The sequence below is a fragment of the Rhipicephalus sanguineus genome, chromosome 4, assembly GCF_013339695.2.
Source record: "Rhipicephalus sanguineus isolate Rsan-2018 chromosome 4, BIME_Rsan_1.4, whole genome shotgun sequence".
Taxonomy (NCBI): domain Eukaryota; kingdom Metazoa; phylum Arthropoda; class Arachnida; order Ixodida; family Ixodidae; genus Rhipicephalus; species Rhipicephalus sanguineus.
Window position 1 is genome coordinate 14,236,864 of NC_051179.1, and position 23,992 is coordinate 14,260,855.

At 45.2% G+C, this 23,992-nt stretch overlaps 1 protein-coding gene across 1 annotated transcript in view; it reads left to right on the top strand.

Annotated features, from left to right (window-relative positions):
* The first annotated feature begins 3,713 nt into the window (after nt 1-3,713).
* LOC119389443 (solute carrier family 2, facilitated glucose transporter member 1) overlaps nt 3,714-23,992 on the top strand; it is a 45,501-nt gene continuing 25,222 nt past the window's right edge. The window contains exons 1-3 of the mRNA XM_037656702.2: nt 3,714-3,902; nt 20,559-20,657; nt 21,884-22,169. Of these exons, the coding sequence (XP_037512630.1) occupies nt 3,729-3,902; nt 20,559-20,657; nt 21,884-22,169 (559 nt within the window). The 5' untranslated portion in view covers nt 3,714-3,728. The remainder of the gene's footprint in view (nt 3,903-20,558; nt 20,658-21,883; nt 22,170-23,992) is intronic.

Consider the following 23,992-nt stretch of genomic DNA (forward strand, 5'->3'; position numbering starts at 1 on the left):
ATGTATTTTCTAGTAAAGGAATACACCACCTAATACTATACGTATTGATGTTGCGCCTCATATATGCGTAATATTTGCTTTTTGATCGACAATGTTCACAAGTAATAATAATATCTGGGGTTTAACGTCCCAAAACCACGATATGATTATGAGAGACGCCGTAGTGGAGGCCTCCGGAAATTTCGACCACCTGGGGTTCTTTAACGTGCACCTAAAGCTAAGTACACGGGCCTCAGACATTTTCGCCTCCATCGAAAATGCAGCCGCCGCGGCCGGGATTCGATCCCGCGACCTTCGGGTCAGCAGTCGAGCGCCATAACCACTAGACCACCGTGGCGGGGCAATGTTCACAAGTATGAAAGCAGCTACCAGTTCAAGATGGCAACTTTGATAATCAGGTTTGCAACCACATTTTTCGCAATGAATGGCCAGCCACCACCCTGTTTTGTTTTTCACGTTGTACGCATGCTCGCGGAGGCGGTCGTTCATGCAGCGACCTGTTTGACCGATGTACACGCGGCTACATGTCAGCGGAATGCGATACACAACCCCTTCAATGCAGTTTACATATCTGGTTTGATGTTTCTTTTTACATGATTTCTTTTCTCTGCAGTTATAAGGTCCGTCATTTTGCACACTGAAACTAGTTTGGCTGGTGCAGAATTTCACATCAGCTTTTTGAGCAATCTTCTTGATGTTGTGCGACACTTTATGAATATAAGGGATTACAACAAATTTTATTTTATCCCTCTCCGCAGAGGCGGGGGGCATATTCGAGGCAGAAGCTTTTACATATCTAAGTAGCTTCTCAGCTACGGAAACTACCAGTTCACCAGGGTAACCTGCCTGTGATAAACGCGCTGTTTGCTGAGAGGAGCTTTGAATCATTTGATGGGGGCAAGATTTTTCCAGGGCATTTTTTAGACAAAGATTGGCAATTCCCCTTTTCACTAACTTCCAGTGCGCTGAGTTAAAAGGAAGAATTGGTTTATTCGCTCGGGGTTCATAGCCCAGCAGACGTGGTTTTCTGAAAAGCTGTGTTTTACATCTAGAAAACGAATACTTCCTTCGCTGGGAAGTTTGTTAGTGACATGCAATGGGTCTAAGCATTTTTCAACAAGTGCAAGAACATTTTTGGAATCTTGAGCAATACATGCCGCGTCACACTGTAAAAGAAGCAAGTAGTCGTCAACGAATCTAAAAACCTTTACCACATTCGTGGAGCTAAGATCAGCGGCAAGCGCGTTGTCAAGTTCACATAAAAACAAATCACTAAGAATGGGGGCTATGCATGAGCCTATGCAGATGCCTGCTTTTTTTCAGAAAGCATGTGTCATTCCATTTTAGCATGGTCGATTTCAAATAGAATTGGAGTGATTCTAAAAAATGGCTGTTAGGGATGCCTGATTCAGTTTGGAAAGCCATTTCACCGAACTTTTCAATGGCTCGTTCAACGCAGCTTAGTAAACCACTATAATATAGATCGGTGATATCTACGGAAACACCTTTCAGGTTCTTGCCTGTGAATGAACTAATGAAATTTAGAACCTCCTTGGAGTTCCTAATGAGAAACGGGTCCTTGACGGGCAAGGGTTTCAGTTTTTCTTGTAAAAAGAGACCGAATGCCTTTTGCCAAGTGTCCCGTTCCGTCATTGTGACACCTGTCATTTATGTTCTTCATACAGAAATGTCACGTCATGCCAATTTTGGTATATATCCATTTAATGACAAGGGCGCGAGAGCCCCAAGACTGTGTTATGTAAATCATGCCGCACATAACATGCATGTGATGATTTGCGCGTTACGAACAGTCAGTTACGTTAGTCATACACTCTTTTCACGCCATACCAATTTCGGTACACATTAAATTAACGAAACGGCTGCGAGAGCACCAAGACCATGGCATGTAAATTATGCCGATGATGACATGCATGTCATAATTTATTTTCATGTTATGACCTGTCATTTGTGTTCGCCATACAGTCACGTCATGCCATACCAATTTGGGTATACATCTCATCAACGAAACGGCCAAGAGAGAACAAAGTCGTAGGCGGATAGATAGATAGATAGATAGATAGATAGATAGATAGATAGATAGATAGATAGATAGATAGATAGATAGATAGATAGATAGATAGATAGATAGATAGATAGATAGATAGATAGATAGATAGATAGATAGATAGATAGATAGATAGATAGATAGATAGATAGATAGATAGATAGATAGATAGATAGATAGATAGATAGATAGATACTCTCAATGTGGCAAAAGTTTGCTAAGAAATGCTTCGCATTTAATATCCTTTGACTACGGCAACTTACTGTAATTCTGTAGCTTCTGCCAGCAACCACTGCTCGCATGGCTAAGCGCATATGCCATGGCGTATTTCAATACGGCTGTGCACGCTGGTAAACATTCCTGAATACAACAGCGTTCCGATAGCGAAAGGTACTTCTGGCGATTAGATACGCGTGCACTTCATGCTGGACGCCAAAGGGATGAAAAGGCATTCTTGACACTTAACAGAATGTATAAGGAAGCAATAAAACCGTTTCTAGATGCGGTTGATGGAGCGGCAAGCAAGGCTAGCTTGGCGTATGCGGGTGACGACTGTTCATCCTTAGCACCTCAGTCGTTGCGTGAGCGTGTTTTTCACCAACTTTTAATAAACACAGTACCTTGGAGGAATTCATACAACGTGCCTGTATGCTTGAGGACCAGAGTCTGGATCTGTCAGTTGTTGGGCGGTGCTGAGTGAAGTGGCTTTGCGTCTTACAAATGCTGTTTTGCATAGTCGCTTTCTACCGAGAAACTACCTGTTTGAACGTGTCTGTGTCACAAAATGACGTGTAGTTCAAGGCCTGCATGTGACTTTCAGCTTTTCGTCAGGCGTTTCCTGGTACAGGCGCTTTCCGCTGATACCCGCAACGTCAACGGTTGCGTAAGTTTGTAGGAAGTCATGGAGGTGATGTCGCTTTTCCGGAAGCCCTCTTCGTGCACAACTTCACGTCTGGAAGGAGGCACGCGCCGTAGCAACGTCGTATAGCTCAGTGCTTCGGAACAAACTTTGACCACTCGCGCTTCGATTTAGATTGCGCAAGATAACTTCGTTACTCTGGCATCTTCGGGTGTGCTCCTGAAACAATTCGTTCTTCGTTTGTCCCATCAAATAGTCAAGACTGTATAGGTGCGCGATGACCGATTTTGCGTCTGTGAACAAGCAACGCCAATTGCTATTTTATAAATAGAAGTAACGCCTGTTTTCGACACACATCCACATTTCATTTCAGATAACAGTGCATGCATATAGAAACAGAAGCTTGTGTGAAGAAAGAAATGAGTTGGAGATAGTTTGGATGCTAGACTGAATAATTGAATTACTAAGTGATAACAAACACATTAGGTGACAACTATAGTTTCGCGGCCTTGGCTACCACGCCAGTCGACCACCCTACCTAACACGCTGGACGCGCGGTCCTCTGCATCGACCGCTCCTGGAGTTCATCCAGGAAACGGAATTGTACATTTTTATTTAACTTATGCCGAAGGGCATATTGGCGCCAATAAAAAATCACTGTACTAGTCACCGCCCCGTTTAAAAGGGAATGCCAATAAAGATCATCGTGAAACCGTATAAGGTTGCAGGCAAGCGTGTTTGCACACTCCCTGGGATCTAGCGTCGTCACAGCCAAGCCCACTCCTTCGGAGGAGGTGTCGTCGAATGACGAGAGGACGTGATTTCTTATGTGCCGGGGCGCTATCGGCGGCCTCTCCAACGTCGCGGGCGCCTGGGGACCAGCGCCGGCCTCCTCCGCCGCCGTCAGACGCCGCTCAAGACAGCCGTCGGGCGGGAAGCGGCTATCCGCAACAGGCGATGCCCTATCAGCAGCAGCAGGTGAGCACTCCAGCAGCTGGCGATTGCGAGGCCGGTCTTCGTAGATACCGTGCGCTGTGAGCACAAGCGAGAAGGATCGGCTATTGCTTATGGGTCAGCCGTTATTGGCTGTGCATTTCAATACTTCGCTTCTGTTGGATTTTTGTAGTGTCAAATATAGCGTTTTTATTATAGTATATCGTGCTAGCAGAATGTTGCCACGGGCATGCAGGAACAGGCGAACAGCTCTTAGAGTGGCCATCTGCATCAATAACTTACTTGACGCTGACAGTGCTACGTTAACTTATTTCTGGTTATGTTCATTTCGCGATTAGCCGACGCAATGTTTAAAAACTGTGAAGCTTAAGAGTGATTTTCTTTTATTGGAGGGTTTTGTCCCAGTTTGTATGTACAAAAAAATCAGTAAAGGAGCGTCAAATAATATTAGCGAACTTGTTGTCAGTTGTACAGCGGGAAAACAGATCATGAAAAATCGGTATTAATTTCATTGACCTGAGAATTATGGACCTAATATGTTTAGTAAAAGGGTGCAGCCATAGATTGTGATTAATGTTCGACTCGGACACAGGTGCACGGCACATAGGAAGGACTTTCTTGGGGCGCCAGAGATCGTATAAGTTCGCTGTGCTTACGCGATGCGCCATATTTCGGCACCGGTGATTTAATTCACCACGTCTTGAGCTGTTGATAGGCCTGGTTATCGAATTACTTCCACCAGCAACTCCTTCACACTTTCAAACGACGTACGAACGTTTGTGTTCCTTCTATTGCGTTCACTAAGCGGAATACTAACGCAATGGAAAGCATGAGATACCATTCACCTCGCGAAAGAAAATTAAAGGCTTAACCTCACGTGTCCCTTAACACGCGAGCGCAGAGCTGCTTCAAGGCTGATAGCAAGCATACCTTAAACGTCAATTCTGCGTAGTCCTACTCCGCGTCGAACAACCGTTGCCTATATATTTTCGCTAAGCCTCGATACCTCTGCAGAACGCTCTTTGTTCACGTATATGCTGCAAATAATGAAATTAAATTGGCCAAGAGCTTACGCTTATTTGGCGACCTCCTTCAACGCGACTTCAGTTTTCATCTGCTTCTTCAAACTCTCTTCTGCTGCGTGAACCTGCATCATATAACAGCGCCGAGCATGGCAGCTGGAAAGTTCGTCAATACGCATCGACACTTTAAAAACCTGCCTCTGAATAACAATCTTTGACGAGTGAATCGGTTGAATTGACAACAATGTTAATTATTTTCTTTGTTTGTGTCGTTTTCGTATGCATTTGTCTAAGCATCGTCATTTATTTATTTATTTATTTATTTATTTATTTATTTATTTATTTATTTATTCATTGCTGCCCAGCACAGAGAAATGGAGAATTGCTCTTAACCTCAATCTATGTCCTCTCTTCTCCGCAGCAACCCATTCATAACAAAACAGAAATAGAACTTCGAGAAGTCAGTAATATATATATATATATATATATATATATATATATATATATATATATATAGAGAGAGAGAGAGAGAGAGAGAGAGAGAGAGAGAGAGCACCTGCAGTGCGATTCATTGTCATTCTGTTGATTCTTTAGGACTGACACTTGAGATAAGGCCACGTAATCCGGGGCTGCTCCGAGCAGATTTTTGTTATGGTATGCCTCCAGTTAATTTCGGTTCTGGAAAATAAACTTGACTTTAGCTTAATTGAGTTGGGAAAACAGAGTACACCGTGAATTTTCAGAGGTCAATTGGCAAGGTCGAGAGCACTGGATAAATAATTTATTATTTACAATTTTTCGCTGAGAGCTGTAAGTGTTGCGTGCCACGCAACAGTACCAAGTTGTTTAGCTTGCGATTGCACATACATTAGTGCTCGAAATAAAAAATCCCATATAGCTGTTTAAGCCAAGTAAAACTGTCCGGGCAACTTACAATAAAATCAGCGGGTTTAGGGATCTAATGTGCCGTTCAGCAATCCATACTTCAATCTGCGTTTGGCAACTTGACTTATGTTGCTTGGGTCAGAGTCGAGGACGGCAGCGGGTAAGGCGAGGGGATAAAAATAAGACATCTTCAGGCATAAAATGGTATCAGCTAGCGCAGGACCATATTGAGAACATTAAGAGGACCTTCACCATGGAGTAAAAATGAGATGCTGATCATAATGCACAGTAATGTAGTTAAGATATTGGCAGTTGTTCAAGCTAACCTAGAATTTTCTTTTCGTACATTGACGTGATAACTAATCTATATAATTACAACCATAAATGGCAACACTGTGCACGAATGCAGCTTCTGTCGGTTTAAAACCAGTTTACGGTTGCAGAGGCATTTTTGTAGAAATGCTATGGGCAATTTATTACTCAAGGAAGACATGCCACCTCCACAAAGAAATTCGTTGGCTGTAGTTGTTCGCCAATTTAAGGGGTCGCCGTCATTAGCGTTAGTGGCCTAAATATGTCAGATTATTTCCATGGACGAAAATTGTTGTTAATTCAGCCCCATATTTTATTTATTTATTCATTTATTTACATATGAAAAAAAATACATGGGAATGTAGGCTACGTTAGAGCTGGCTATCCCATAAACATGATAATAGTGTTGAAGAAACACACAAAGACAATAAAAACTAGAACGAACAAAATAATAAGAAAAGGGAAAAATAATCGGAAGCACTACATATACGATATGGGGCGTATAAAGAATGAACAGTGTCTAAGGGCAGAGTCCAATACATACAGGGTGGTCACACAAAGCATACCGTGGATAGAGTCCCTACAGATAGTTTTGTATGCACTTACATATAGATATGTTCATTAATAACACAATGCTATGAAAGGGAGCAACACTGCAAATTACAAAAAGTTCATTATACTCGTGTCTATTAAGAAGTCACGAAGAGTAGACATCTTCTTTCCCTCTTTGCCTTTGGTTTGCAATAGACATTACTACGTTTGGAAGTTATCAAACATGCGCTTTTAGTGTGTCGCTTCTTGGTGTAGGAAATGGAGTGCCCTTAAGTACTAAATGTAACATCAATCTATATCACCCTAGATTTTGCGGACACATGTTAGACAGAGGTATCAAGGTACATAATTTCACCTAAAAGAATATTATTCGATTTCAGTGCAACTTTTAAGACATGTGCATTACAGTTAAGCTTTGCAAAGTTCGTTCGGAAAACCAGAGGTAAAATCGGTAACGCTAAGTTTGAACTTTGTGTTGTTATTAATGTCTGTCTATTCGAGTAATACAGCTGACATAATGGAGCTGCGTTACGTCCCATAAGACAGCTCGACTAGGTCTGTTTTCATTGCGATAGATCGTATTGAAAGACGTGCACAGAAAGTACTCGTCGATGTATAGAGGCTTTGTGTTCGGGACTGTTTTGCTGTGCACTGTTGTCTTGACGTCCAGACTCAACAACTTTCATTAATTAGGGCATTACTTTCTCTAATTATCTGAGCACCTTCTATCGTGAGCCGTTTCCGTGTTACTCTATAACCGTCAGTTGGCCGAGTCACGTGAACGTCACTTTTTAATTTTTTTTAAAGCGAAAGCTGTTATCAGATCACAACGGCAGTGGGGTAGTTGTCCACCGCCGCCGCAGCCGCCATTGTCCGTAACCACTATCGTGCGAAATGAGAAAAAATCAAATAAATAAAAACTATCCACGATTGGATGGGATTTGAACCCGGGCCCTCTGCGTGGCAGTCGAGTATTCTACCACGGATCGAGCCACGCTGGTGCTTGAAACTCCCTTGCAAAAGGACCCTATACAGGCGTCATGTCGGGCAAGGAATCGTGTTAACATGTGTGATATAGTGCGGCAAAAGAGTAAAATAACAACCAGGCGTCCCACCATGCTAAATGTGCAACGAGTGTGTCGTTTTAAGCTTCCCATCCACTACAAAGTGCTCAGCCATAATTCTTCATCGTCATCAGCCACATTCAGCATCAACAAAGCGCACATAATGCCTTACAGATGTGTAGCGGGTACCTCGCTTATCCGCAGAAGGACGATTAATGGCATAGTAGGTGCTTCCCTACTTCACAAAAATTATGATTTGTGGCGTAGTCGTAGGTCGGCAAAAAAAGTGGAGCTCACTAAGACTCACTCAAGTAATTCATTTTCCGCCTAGGACTCACTCGGACTCAGACTCGCCAAAATTTTCCTCAACCGGACTCACTCGGACTCACTCACCAAAATTTTTTCTCAAACGGACTCATTCGGACTCAGACTCACCAAAATATTACTCAGCCCGACTCACTCAGACTCAGACTCACCGCTGGATCTGAGTCTGAGTGAGCCTGAGTGAGTTGACTCATGAGTCCGTTAGCGTAAAATTAGCTTTTCCGATCATGGTGTCAACGGTTTATAACATCAATTTCTCATATAATCGTTGCTCTACGATATGCATTTTGATCTTGTACCTTCAAATACGGATATTTCTATGAAATACGCGACTCACACGAGATGTTTTTATCAAGAACTTCCCGTGAGAGAGCTATCGGGGGAGATACGTGTTCGTTGAGATATGTGTGAATAGATTTGAGTATAAACGTAAGTCGATATAACGCTGATAATGATTCTGAAGACGAGTAGATAGGACTATAGGTCGGCAATAGGTGGAGCTCACTCAGACTCACTCAACGAATATACTTGGCGCTTAGGACTCACTCGGACTCAGACTCACCAAAGTTTTTCTCAACCGGACTCACTCGGACTCAGACTCACCAAGATTTTTCCCAACCGGACTCACTCGGACTCAAGAGTCACTAAAATTTTCCTCAACCGGACTCACTCGGACTCAGACTCACGGCTCGAGTTGAGTCTGAATGAATCTGAGTGAGTCGACTCATGAGTGAGTTTGCTGACCTATGGGCGTAGTGCATACCTTGCATGTGTGCTTGTATTAGTTCCTCCAAGAAAGTTTTGAACGGGCTCTAGAGAAAGGCCGCTCTTCCAGCTTTCGCTGTGACTGCGCTGCGCGCTCCACGCAGGTCTGGCGTTTTTTTTTTCTTTTGTTTTTAAGGTCACGCGAACGCCGCAAAGATGAAGTGAACGCGCTACTCGGGTGCGTCGACCCACGCTTGAGAGGTCACGCGATATTTTTTGTAGCGTTTCATGACCACGACAAAATTTTCTTCTGATCAGTTATATAAGGCTTTCGCCATTAAAAAAGAAGAGAGACTTGGGAACGAAATCAACGATGTGGTTACGCCAGCCGCAGTGCGTAGTAAGAACTATTGCTAAAAGCAGAACGCTCGCTTCAGTATTGGAGACCACGCGACTCCCTAGAGGCCATCGCTGACCCTTGCTGACCTGCCAGAGAAAGAAAACTAGGGAGAAAGCCGTTGACAAGAGCAGTGGCGTTTAGGCACAGCGAAGCGCGCAATGACCGCGTGGCGCAACACACTGCGGTACGTTCACCGTCCATTAGGAATTCACTGCGTGGCTCCTTTCGCTGAAAGAGCCGATCTTCTGGGCAACGTGTCCTGCCCGGGCGTATTTTTCTGCATATTGGAACTTTAGCGCACACACACGAGGACACACAAGAAAGAACACACGGACCAGCGCAGTATTTTTCTGATTATGAATCGCGTGGCCACTTGCGTTGAGAAACGACGCTTGTACCTTGCTATTCTCAGGAATATTGCGCCATGAAGTGCACAGTTGTGACCGTTGCTCGTATTCACTATGCATACCATAGCCGCTTTCGATCATGAACCGAGACACACGTCAATGTATACTTATTTTTAAAATCAAACCTGTGCGTGGGAAAGGTTTGCATCGCGTGTGTCATTTCCGTTACTACTTCTCTCTCAGGCTAACACTGTATAGTAAATACATACAAGGTTCAAACAAACAAACGAACATACAAGACAGACACACGACCCAGCAGATATTCACCGGATCTAGGAAACACACAAACAACAAACGAGATGAAAGAGAAAACATGTCCAAGTGCACGAACACTTAGTTCCCATAAATTTTAAACTGTCTTATTGCGCGCGAACACACAAGCTTCTTAATATTGCAGTCATTCGCAGTTCACTTGTACAGTCAGCAACACAATATAGACGAGGTTAGAACATAATTAATATACTCTTATTGTAGAATAAGTTTTCCTTCAGTGCTCGGTCCGACCAGAAGAAAAGATAATCTCATTAATTTCTGTACAACACGAACCTGTTATCCCTGTGGTCACGTCATATAGGTCCCACTTTGACTGCGGGAACAGAAGGTGCTCGTGAAGAAAGGCTGGCGCCGTGAGTGGCCTACATGTGCATGCAAGCTAAACACAACATGAGAGTTTTATGTACTTATAAGAACAACGTTGAAGATGATATAGGACAGGACCGTGAAACACTTTATCCGTACTTTTTGTTGGCCTATACAAACGAAATGAAAGTCCACTTTTCAAAATTTCATGCACGATAGCTCGCTCGCTCGCTCGCTCGCTCACTCACTCACTCACTCACTCACTCACTCACTCACTCACTCACTCACTCACTCACTCACTCACTCACTCACTCACTCACTCACTCACTCACTCACTCACTCACTCACTCACTCACTCACTCACTCACTCACTCACTCACTCACTCACTCACTCACTCACTCACTCACTCACTCACTCACTCACTCACTCACTCACTCACTCACTCACTCGCTCACTCGCTCGCTCGCTCAAGAATGCTCCAACACTGCTGACTAAGCCATGGAAAAGATAAACATGTAGAAGTCCATTGAAGAGCTTTCAGGCGGCTGCCGTTATATCTCCACTGGCAAGAAGGCGACATTGTGTCAGCACAAGCACACACCTTTTCTTTTTTATCTCAATGCACTCTGACAAGGACGGCACTTACGATGTCACTATCCATGAGAGCTACGATGAAGATTATATAGTTATTTCACACGAGCACGAAACACATTCCGCACAAGCATTGGACCATCATATACTACCGTAGGCCGTTGACATGTTTCATAATTACGCAGAACATTGGCGCGCTCACCTCATATACAACTTAACACGAATAGGTAAGGAGGCGTCAGCACCCCCATATAATGCCAGCTACTAATTCCTCGAACTGATATGGATGTCAGTCCACATTCACTGTCCGTGCGCACTCTACAGATGAATGTGCATTAAAAGGAGTCGTGCAACCAACACAGTGGTATTTATCAGTCCATCTGTTTAATCTCAACTCTAAAAAATATGAAAGCAGCAATAGCTATCTCAGATGAATGCGTTGCGAGCGTTTATTATAGCGATTCAAATGAATTCAACGACCGAATGTAAACAAAGACTGATATCTCGGCAGAAATTCCGCCAGAGAAGAAGGTTGGCTTCGCTTTCACGGAAGTCAAACAGGAAGACTAGACGACCGCTAATCGACACCGCCCCGTCGGCCACACTTCGGCGCCCGCAAAGGAGGCGATACTAAGCGCACTTGGTGAACGCGAAACCGCGGTGGCGCTTTGAAGAAAGGAATGCGGCCTCAAAGCACGCACTGTTTTTTTTGTTTTTGTTTTTGTGGGGCAGAACTGCCTGAAAAAGGAGTGTTTGCATTTTCCTTTCGTGTTCTCTTACTCATTTTTGTCCAGGTCACTTTCTTTCCTTACTCTCCTATCTTTCTCTTCTTCTTTCTCTCCTCCTATCTTTCTTTCCTCTATCTCTTCCCTCCTCCTGAAAGAGTAGCCAGACGTAGTGCCGCTCAATAGTCAGCATGCTCTCACCATATTTCCTCTGTGTGTAATTGTATACGCATGCTAATAACAACAACAACAACAACAACAACAACAACAACAACAACAATAATAATAATAATAATAATAATAATAATAATAATAATAATAATAATAATAATAATAATAATAATAATAATAATAATAATAACGTTTGCTCTCCCGTGCCCTGAAGGTGAATCGGAATAATTTCCCGCAGGATGCTTATAACTGCAACAATGCCAATAGTTGGGCGAGTTGGTACATGAATGTAGATGAAAGAACCAGCAAAGAACAACGGACACAGAAAAAGAAGGCGACACAGGACGAAGCTGGAACTAACAACTAAAACTTATTGCAGGAAACGAACGATTTAAAACCTCCGGCAATCACCCGACGCATGCTTAGGAGTCATCATCAATGCTTATAATTGGTTTCGGTTATAGGGATGTTCTAGTTCACTATAGTTTCGGTGCCCGTAGTTATATAAAGCACTGGATGACACAACTTGACGTAGATTTATTAGCTGGCACTTCACATGCCTATTGCTTCTTTAGCGTGTCCAAGGTATTCCTATACGTTGAGAGGCGTGCTGTAACTCGGTCTTGTTTTCATCTGACGTGTTACACTTTCGTTATTGTTGGCGTTCTTCTTCTTCATATCTTCTTCTTCTTCTTCTTCTTCAGACATTAAAAAAAATTAATTATCCTTTTAATTGCACCTACAGTGATAGTTTCTAAACCATAGCGTTTGATACAGCCGGCTCTTCGGCAACCAGTTTTCTTATGTGCTTTTGTTGACCACGCGAAAACAACAAAGTCTTCCCAGCAGCGCGCCTTCGCCCGGAAGGCACGAGGAGCAGCAGCGTATCTGCCGTAAACAAGAGATTAGTCTGGCCCCGCTCTAGGAGAAATCGTGATAAAGCACACCGTGGCGGGGCTTCTGTTGCACAAGCAGCAACGCGCAGCTTGCTCGGAGGAACGTACGAGTGAGGAGCATATGACGAGAGAGATAGAGAGAGAACGGGAGGAATCCTGCATGGAAGAGCATTCCGGTCTCCACTATTTTTCCGAGGTCGAATGGCCCGCGATCTGCACATCCAGTCGTGGGCAAATGAAACGCCAAAAAGAAATTACAGAGTAGAAGAGGTATCGCGAGTGATAATTGAAAATCAGTGTGTCGGACAGTGGCGCAGCCAGAGACACCGGGCACGTAGTCCTCCCGAAATTTCTTTCTGCCATGGGATGCAGAGGACAAAATCACACCCGACCACACTTGCCTGCCCGGCCTTCACTTCAGATCAAGGGCGTACCCCCTTAATCGGGCGTATGACTATAACCTTGCATTTTAATCAATGATGGCACAGGTCCTATACTGAGTAACGGTATGGGGCTGACTTAGCGCCCCCCTCAGATGATTAAGGGGGATGCCTCCCCCCACCCCTTCCCCCCTCGTGCGCACGCCTATGGCTACTCATGTGGTTGCAAAGGTCGTTTAGACCCCGAATTATGCTTGTGTGCCGAAATAATCCTGATAGTACGTGTTCCGGCCGTAACAATGTTAGCACCAGCTTGTCCGTATTTCATTCGTCCAAGACAGTGCACAGTGTCATTGATGTCGGGTCAAATCAATGAAAGAAAGATTATTCGTCTACTTTCACCACATCGAGATCACTACATCTGTAGGCTGGGATAGAAGAGGGTGTACTTTTCATGGTGAGTGGGGTAAGATTGCACGCTTGCACCCTGGCTATCTCCTCTACTTCCTTGTCTCGCTTTAATGTATGCGAAAGAAATGCAGCCTCATGAGTGATGGACTAACATCTTTCGAGTATTTTGAAAATTTGCAAGTGCTATGACATCAAGCCGTCGATCTTTTCTTTGCTTGCGCTTCATTAATTAATAAATTTTTTGTTCAGCGCTCGTATTTCGTGCCACCTGCTTCTGAGGAACACGATTTGCCTACGTTTGCTATACTGTTCTAAAAATTCTATACAAACCACTATTGCTACCACTTGTTTTAGGAAAATTCTAACGTTGACAGGTTATACCAAACCGCGTTGATACAACCCACCGTGGTAGCTTAGCACGTCAGGTGTCGCGCTACTAAGCTCAAGTGCGTGGGTTCGAATCCCGGCCACGGCTACCGCGTTTCGGTTGGGATGAAATGAAAACAACACCTCTCTGCTTAGAAGAGCTGTAGGTTGTCTACATTAATACGGAGTCACCCACTAGGACGCGTCTTATAATCATATCGTGGTTTTGGCGCGTAAAACCCCAGCATTTATGAACTGGGTTAATACACAAGTGCTCGGCTGCATACAGGGTGGGACGCTGAACATATCGACACGAGGTGACCAGATGCTCACAGAGCAAACGATCGAAAGCAGGCACAGTGAGTGGCGGTGTTTGGTCTAATTCAGGAGGATCTATTTTCTCAAGTGCCCCGGAAAATCATCTGAGAGATTCCAATGAAGACAAAAAGGCGGATCACCACTCCAGCCCTATCAAATTCAGATGCTTGTATTTGTAGTCTTTTCGCAGAAAAACACAAAGCAAGTGTTCTATCAACATGTGTTCAAGACGTGAAATAGCAGAGCGTAGTATGCAGACTGTATCTCCTAAATGTTACATCATCCTAACATTATTTTTATCCTTTTGATGCGGCGACATCGACCTATGGTAACATAATGAAATCCGAAAACTTAAAAGACGTTTAGATAAAAGCAAATACATCCTGCTGCAATAATCATACGAAAAAAAAAAACACTCACACACAACGATATGCAGCGCAAGAGCCGTTGCAGGCCACATCGCTAAACTCCCTGTTGTCGTTTTCAAGAGTTCAAGCGTTACCGAAGTCATTCACTTGCTCATAAGGACAAATTTAGGCTTGTGCTGTTCTATAAAGGGAAACTGGGGAGCAAGCAAAAAGAGTTAGCGCTCAATGAAAGTAAATATGGGCCCGTCGTAAAGTTCAAAAGCAAAGCTACTTCGGTAGCCTGCTGAGTTTCATTTACAAGTGTCGGCTGAGCAAACTGTTGAGCAACTTGTCATCGTAAGGTCACGGGGTCTCTGTCTCAAGCAACCGAAGATGTGCGGGCTCCGCGCCGAACGATCGCGGCCGGCTCGTGTCGCGAGCTCTCATCGGCAACCGTGGCTTCTTCTTCTTCTCCAGCCAAGAGAGCCGTCCTTCATAAACAAGCTGGCCGGAGGACCGGCGTTCGCGCTTGGCCGAGCCCAGCGTCACTCGCCGTGGGACCCTGCCGTGCTTGTATATTTAGGGCCGCTTTGTGCGCGCTGCACGAGTGGACACGCCGTCCCCTTCGCCGTGGTGGTCAGCGAGAACGACAGCGCGGTCGGCCGGTTGGCGGCGCTGGCCACTGCGCGGACAGAGAGAACGGTGATGGATAGCAGAGATGCTTATGCCAGGGCGCGCACTGCTGCCAGTGGTTTGCCGCCGTTATGTAGCCTATTGGATGGTCAGTTCAGCGTGGCGTAATCAAGGATGGGTGCGGCGCGTTGTTTTGATGTGCCAACTGCAAAGGGCTCGGTTGAGCTCTGCATTCCTTACACTAGAGCACTGCACGGGCCGTGATTTTCGGCCCGGGCCCGGCCCGGGCCCGGACTTCGTTCAAGTTTACCCGCCCGAGCCCGGCCCGGTGATTCAATACGCGACCCGAGCCCGGCCCGAACCCGAGAAAAAATTTCGCCTACCCGACCCGGCCCGGCCCGACGGCAGATCAGGCCCGACAGAGGCCCGAGAGCCAATAATATAGGTGGTGTTGCCAGAACGTAGAATCTACAGCAAGGTGTTTTAAGTAGCAAATATCTACTCTTTGTTGGCGAATATTTCGCTAACAATTCTACTTTAACCTACGGTAATTTCGTGTAAAAAGGGGCTCACGGTGGAAAGAGTTGAGTGGAAATACTGGGTACAATGAAGGTTTGTTCGGCAATGGTATGCTATAACTTTTTTTTTCTTGCTAATGCAATACGGATCATCAAGAGTGTTTTGTAGCAGATATTGTAGCACGGAAAGTGATTTGCAGCATGAGTTCAGTTTCGATAAGAATTGCAATAAAGAGAAAGGAGACAGAGAACACAACACCTTATTGCGCTCTTTGCTGAAACATAAAACATGCTCTAACGACAAAGCCAATCGAGCACCCTTTCGGATATGTAACACCTGTCTTCAGCATGGCAGCACCTTGCCACAGCAAGGTGGAGGAAGAAAGCCAAGTTTATTACCTTGCTGTATGTACACTAATCTAGATAAAAAGAACAAACCATGTGCACCACGTGTACTTTTAGAAATACGTATAGGCAGCCGAAAGGACGAAAAAATATTTGTGGTAGCATTCTTTTCATATATCATATATATTTCATATATCGCCAGGGCTATATAGAGTCCACAAGTCTTTTGTGGCATATTTTATAGTTTATTTCTTCACGTGTTATTGTTCAAAAAATCAAACTATCTAGAGATTCCGGCTTTAAGCACGCCATCCACCGTTGTATCAGATATCCTGTCGCGCTAAAGTTTCTTGCACTGCATGCGCTAGCCGCAGGGGTGCACATCTGCCTTGCGAAATGTGAAGGCGTCGGCAGTCGTTGTTAACTTCCACCACTGGAGCAAATTTAGGATGTCTTTGTGGACATCTGCAGAATGAATGTAGCTGTGCAACTTATCCCTTGATTTCTATCGTTCCCGAACGTCGTCACACTCTTCAGTATCACTTATAAAACTCCTCTTTGAGCGCCTCTGCTTGCAGTTTTCAGCAGTGTATGTTATGCACGGCTTGCACTGCGCTCTTCTTTTCTTCCGTATCATAATACTCTACGCCTTCCTAACGATGTTGTACTGGTAGAAGGTGACCACTGCACTACGCGGGTAGGACTGGCAAGAGGTGGACGAAGCTATTTCGATCTATTTTTGGTGTTCGTTACAGTCTGGTAATAAAGGCGCGAGTAAGCTTCTCGACGCTTACTCATTGGATGCCTATGGTTCGAGGTAAAGGGACATCACCCGGCATGGAATTCGTAATTGTCTTTTTTTCAAGCCTGATATTTCGTCAAGCGAATATACTCACGCCTTATGCTGTTTGAACCTATGCTATTCCTGCACATTCCAACGGTGTTGTGGCAGTGTCATGTAGTTCTCACACTATACCTGTATAGCGCAGGGGACCCAAACACGCAGCCCGTGGGCCTCTCCCTAAAGGCCCGCGGCCCGCACATGACTGTCTTCGTCCGAATTTTTCATTTTCTTTATAAGTATGTACTTAAGCTACACAGCCATGAGAAGTCTGAAGCTTTTTTGTTGTGAGGCAACCCCTGCGGCCACCATGTGTTGATACTAGGGGTGTGCGAATATTCGAAAGTTTCGAATATTCGTCGAATATTACATTCGAAATATTCGTATTCGATTCGAAAATCGTGTATTCGAATAGTTTCGAATATTCGATAATTTCGAATAATCAAAAAATTCGAATATGGGATTCGATTATCATGCATAAAATAACTCGTCTTCCACATTTCTGCTGCGTTCGTATAGCTAAAAACGTTGCCGAGAGGAGCGATAAACATCGTAAGTACACGGAGGCACGATATCTGCCTGACGAGCGCCCCAATACGGATGATTTATTGCTGGTGCATCTCCGACGTGCAGCGCTGTTGGCGATCATGTAACCGTACATTTTTGAATATTATGCGAAGCACCTTCAGATACCCCAGTCTGGCAAAGCTTTGCCCCATGTATCTCCCTATACCCGCCACTTCTGTTCCAAGCGAGTGTGCCTTTTCAGTGGCAGGGGTGGGGGGGCGGGGGGTCGTCTCTGTTAGAAGGGAGTGCCTGCTGCCTGATCATGTGGAGCAGCTAATATTTCTTCATGATAACATGTAGTCATTACTTTCATTGTGCCGTGATATTTGCTTGTGTTGTGATGTGCATTGCGCCAGCCTGGACGTTGTGTTCTGGAGATAGCAGTGTATGTTGTGTTGCCATTCAGGCTGTTAATGTCTTTTTTTCAAATAGCTACATGTTAAATAAAATATTGTTACTGTGTAGGCATTTTTCCTTTGATATTCGATATTCGAAGGTGGATATTCGTATTCGATTCGTATTCGAAAAATTTGATATTCGCACACCCCTACTTGATACCTAACCGTGAAACAAAACTCTATATTTCAAAATCGACGTCCTGATTTTAGTCATGTTGAAGATAGGTATTGATATGTTGTTGGAATTCTGCCGCCAAATATCCTTCAAACGACCTATATGTGACATATGGGAAAGCTCTTCTTTTAAATGGCAACGTTAGCTTGGTACGACCTAGCTCCTCTAACGCCCCCCCCCCCCCCCTCCCCCGCGCTCTTAAGCTGCGTTACTGTCCTGACCCTTGCCGGAGTAAATTTTCGTGAATGCGGCCCATTAGTTGAGGTGGGTTTGAGACACCTGATATAGCGAAAAAAGGCGAAAGTTCAAATATTAACAAATTGGGCACACCAAGCAGGCTGTGCACGTCCATATCGCGTCACATGACCACTCGGGGCCGTGACGAAGCCGCGGAAAAAGAATGTCTCTGTATAGGAATTCTATGTAACGAGATTGTGTGCAGTCCTTTCGTTTTAGTGGAGGGCTGGAAACTTCAAAAACGTTTCCTCGCTATGGAGCTCTATAATCGCTTTTGCGATAAGTTACAGGTGTATATTTATTATATCACATTTATTACTGTGATTACAGAATAATATTTGGGATATAAAATCATAACGAATGCAAATAAAGCACAGAATAACGACATGTGAACTATATAAGCGCCTGGTATATCTACTTTTAGCTCGCCCGTTTAAGATAAATCAAGTAGCCCCATATGCAAAGAGCAAAAGAAGTTCAGTACTTGTCTCTAATAAAATTTCTCTTAACAGCCTGCCCCACATAAAAAAGCGTTCTTTGTTTTTTCGAGAGAAAATGTGAAACATATATATGTATGTATGCACAACGTATGTGGAACAAACATGAAGGGGCACTACTAGAAAGGAAAACGTTTTCTCTATTATCAGTAAATTACTCTTTAGCAATTCCTAAATCACCACGTTCGCCGGGACAAGAGTCTTGGTAAGAGAGAAAACGCGCAAAAAGGTAAATGCGGGTGGCGACGCCCGCTTTAAGTTCGCGTAGCAGACATCGTGACATCTTATATTCTGACGGCATCTAATGGGGTCTACGTAGTTCCTAATCACTAAAAATGAAGTACGTTGACCTCTGAGGGGGCCATAGACTTAACATACCAAGTTTCAGCAAATTTTATAGAGCCAATGTCCCCAAATACGACAAATACAGTTTGAAATCCGTGGCGTCAGGCTCGGATATTTCGGCGCGAAATTTAAAAAAATAGAATTTTCACCTTGATTTTCTCGTCTGATAATAAGATTACCATGGTGAAATGTATGAGATTCGAGTTCTTAGACGTCTCTTTATCAGTCTAAACCGATTCAGTGCTTCACTATAGTGTTCCTTTAAGAACCCAGCAAAATCCAAGCCCGGCCCGACCCGAGCCCGCGACCTCAAACCCGGGCCCGGCCCTAAGCCCGGAGCTTCAGGCCCGAGCCCGGCCCGGGCCCGCCGTGAGGACTACTTTACCCGGCCCGGCCCGGCCCACGGGCCGGGCCGGGCCCGGGTTTTCGGGTAGGCCCGAGCCCGTGCAGTGCTCTACCTTACACTCGTGTGCGAGCCACCTTAAGCTATGCAAAACATGAGCTCGACTTGGTGCTACGAAAGTTAGTGTGCATTGCTACGATTGGCTCCTGACAAACGTGTGATTTCACCAGTGTTCATAACGGTGCGCAGTCATTAAGCAACACCGAAATATTATTTTGTGGCGTGCAGGCTGTGTACGAAGCGTGCTAAGGGTATACGTCTCTTATCCGCAATACGTATAGTGTGGAGGGGAGAAATTTTTGTCAGCGACGTAGATCATTCATTATTTATTTACGTGCTTCCATTGATCTCAAACACCTTGATGTTCTAACGGCTTCCGGAAAAACAATCTTTTCCATTAAACCTAATTGCTTTAGAGTAGCGAACAACGCATACGGCAAAGAAGAAGGTTTCGTTTGTCCTGTTGTACACGTTATGGGCTATGCTTTTCCCGAAAGTCTCTCCTGCTAGTTTTTGTACAAGTCTTTCTATTAAATTGTTGAAACGCACCCTGAACATATGCAAGAAAGTATATTTGCCAACATATTCTTCAACGTCGTTCTGCCAGCGATAATTGCACTGTGGCCTTCAGAACCCGCCCGTAGTTTCTGGTAGTCACAATGTTTTTTTTACCCGCCCAGAGATGCCGTAGTAAGGTATTTAGCGATATCTCACCGCTTCGTCACTTGCAACTTGACGATGCGTCGTGGATGTTGGGGGATGGGCGATTCACGACGCACGTGTCTGCAGCACGCGACTGCCGTCTGCAGCAATCTGTCTGAGGGTTCAATGAGGCAATATTTTACTGGAGGTACTGCTTCTGGTGAATAGGAGGAAAGATATGGGAGAAGGGGGGAGGGGGTCTTTTTTGTATTGTACTATATATTGTACTATATACCATCTTACACTTTCTTTTGCGCTTGTAACACTGAACGGTCCGAGTCAATGGTCCACTGAAAGGTTTGCCATCAATGTGTTTCACGTTCGTTGATGAGAATAAAAACAGTTGCCTCTGACTTTTGCTTATGGAAGTATTTTCTTAGTAGGAACACATTGCGCACTCATGAATTTTTGTACATATCAACTTATTTTCGGGAAGGCACCGCGTTATTACTGTTCTGGGTTATGTAAAGGGTTCGCACAGGAGCTAGTACAGCAAGTGAGCAAATGTGCGCTGACTCTTCATTATCGGTTTATATAACTACCACCGTCTCACTTCTTCGCAGGGCCTGACGCCGACGCTGGTATTAGCCGTGCTGTCGTCCGCCGTGGGATCCGCCTTCCAGCATGGCTACCACCTCGGAGTCGTCAACTCACCGCAGGAGGTACACAGGCTTAAAATATGGCCAAACTATTTCTGCGGCAACTCGCCATGGCTCGTAACATCGGCTACTATAGAACAGGCAAAAGAGGGAAACATGAAACATGCACAAGCCTAAGTGGGGTAAGCAAGGGGCGTATCCGCGGTTGCTCGATAGCATTTCACACGACGGCGTACCTTTCCATTCAACGTCAGTAGGTATACAGAGGCACACGAGAGAGCTCTTGCCTCGACACACCTTCCCATGTGGATGCGTGCTACCTTTGAGAAAGGATAAAGTGGCGCACCGTAATTAAAACACCCGATGCTTCCAAGATGGTCACGTCTAGCACATATTAGATTGGGTACCAAAGCCAGACAGGGACAAGACACGTGGTTGTGGCGGTTAAAAAAGCAGGACGCAGTCAGTAAAGATGAAACGCTTGATACGGCGAACTTGTGTCAAGTAAAAGAAAGATTCAAAGTGCAAGCAACACTCGCTGTACAGAGATAACGGCGAGCACGGACGTCGGGCGTCGAATAATCGGCTCGTCTGTGAAATGCGCCGGCTTTTATAGACTATTTTGCGATAGGTTTCGGTGCCGCCATGCTGGGCTGTTAACGTTGCCGTGTTTTATCTTGAACAACTAAGCGAACAGCGCTATACGGTGGGCGTATACACATGAAAACTGTTGGGTTGGTGCATTCGGCGTTTCCTTATTTTATCCGCTTGCGTCACGGGATACAATAATAAGAAAACATTAATTTAACAGCGCGTGATGGCGGCGCTCATATGCCTTACGTAACATAGTCTATAGATGCCTTGTCAAACCTTCCAGCGTTATCGCTGGTGTTCGCGTTAGCTCTAGAATAAACTCGGTTACTCGTGTCCCGCGCGTAATCTTAGCAGAACAGTCTAAAACAATCGTGAAGTTTCCAAACACAGCGGCGCGGCCTGCGACGAGTGGTGGCAACAGGTGTTTGTGGGTAAAGCCCGATCCCATTAAAATAAAAGAACTAAGCGCGCGCGGCAACAGAATCAAGCGATTGCTCGTTCATTGGAAGGTACAGTTCTTGTACATGAGTCGACATCGTACCTCGACAGCGCTAAGCATGTCAAACCTAACAAGGTGAATTACACAAGCCCGTCCTTCAATTTTCTTAATTTCCTTTACTGCAACACTGTGTCGGAACACGCACCCTCTGCGTGCTTCGGGGCTCACACCCACTGAAGCGTCCGTGCACATGCAGGTGCTGGAGACGTTCATCAACGAAACGTTGGCGGAGCGCTACGGCGAACCGACGCCGCGCAGTGCGGTGACGCTGGTGTTCAGCGTGTTCGTGGCCGTGTTCTGCGTCGGCGGCATGCTGGGCGGCCTGCTGACTGCAGTGGTGGCCGACCGGTTCGGTCGCAAGGGCGGCCTCATGCTCAACAGCGGCCTGGTGTTCGCCGCTGCCGCGCTGCTCACGCTGGCCAGAGGAGCCGCCTCATGCGAGCTGCTCGTCGTCGGGCGACTGGTCGCGGGCGTGAATGCCGGTAACTATGCTGCACCCGCCATACTCCATTTCATGCATCAGGTGCAACGCTATTGAAGCTAGCGAGGCTTCTTGCAGTAGATGCGTTCGAACCAGGAAACAGTACAGTGAACTTACCGCAAGCTTAGCTGAGGAAACACTGCGCAAAAAGGTGAAGACGAAGGAAACACAGTACACTGGACAGCGCTCGTCCAGTGTACCGTGTTTCCTTCGTCATCGTCTCTTTGCGCTGTGTCTCCCCGACTAAATATGTGTCAACTCGCCCAAATCAAAGTCTTACCAACAGTAATGTGATGTTTTTTTGTCGTTTTTAAGCTGAGTAATAAATGAAGATGCTTTGTGCCTTAGAAATAAACAAACCCCATTATCTATACGGTTGTCAATAAATTGTCCTGCGTCGCTTAGCGTGTCTTTTATTTTTTTTTTATCGTGGCCTCCGCGATTAGCCCCGGCTGCGCGCTGCCGGAGCTAATCGCGTTGGCCAAGCACGAAAAGCATGGACTTGCACATTTTGCTGACCAAACTTCTTGCATAGCTTCCCCAGCGTTGCACCTGATCTATGAAACGTAGTAAAGCATCCGCGCTTTCGAACTTTGTAAACGGAACGGAAGCCATCTTACTTGAGTCATCATTATTCGTATTGCTATGTCACGGTATTGTGCCTCCCTATTTTTTTATTTACTATTCTTACGCGAAGCATTGCATGTGGAGAAATGATGCGTTTTGATACTGTGGTCAGCAGTCGCTCTGCAGAGTGACTGTTGGGCGATACAAAACAGGCTATCCCAATCTTCGTGCTTTCAGCATAGTCTTCAACAATGTAGGCACATTTCTTGCTGTCCTAACAAGTGAATAATTGTGTTGTAAGTTAGTATTTTGACCATTTTCATTTCTAGGTTTGTGTAAGTTCACTGCTGCGCAAACCCATTGGCACCAGAGTACAATGACGTGAAAGTAAGCAACTTAGGCCAACCAATGAATTTGAGTAAAACAGTGATACCTGCACGCTTACGCAACGGATGCAAAAGAAGTCTGATGCCGTCCTCCGAAGGAGTGCTAGAACGCACTGCTCATGTAGGCTTGCTGTGTCACGTCATAAGAAGTGAGAACGAGCATGCGGATTCAATGGGAACATGTAAACTGCACAGATTGCGGCATGGCGGTTTATTTTGTGCGTGATCGTGAACCGGAACGTCGTCATTTACTGATGGGCCATCCAAATAGAAGGTTAATCAAATTCTTGAGTGAATGCGAGATTAGTATGAATTAGAAGTCCGATATGGCAACGTAATTTCTCCGAGCGCAAAATTAACCTCGACAGCCGTTCTCTCTTTTCGTTGGCTGAGAAATCATCTCGTGCCGCTTTCTCCGCCGAGCACCCCACCATCTTTCACACTATCGTCACCAAACGGTGTAATACGTGTGTCTTTACACCCTAGAAATAAGCGAACCTTCGAGAATGTCCTGTGAACCAGGCACTTCTGGGAGGCTTCACGAGCTGTTCGCGGCGCATCCTCGAAGCACCTATCTTACTTTGGTGCTTTGACACCTCTTGAACTTCAATCAAGAAGGTGCATTATCTCAGTTGCGGAGATAATGCTGAGGTACTTCGCGCGGGGCTCCAATCTATCTATCACCTCTCTTCTCGAGTACGGGGCCTACCTGTCCGGCCACTCAATACGCCGTGTGCACGCACGCAAGAACTAGCAACGTACCTTTCCGCTGCCTTTTGTAGGGCGCGGCCATACCACTGCTCGCTAAAATGATCGTGCATGCTTAACGGGGCCATGAATCGGTCACCCAAGAATTTGCGGTTTTCACCAA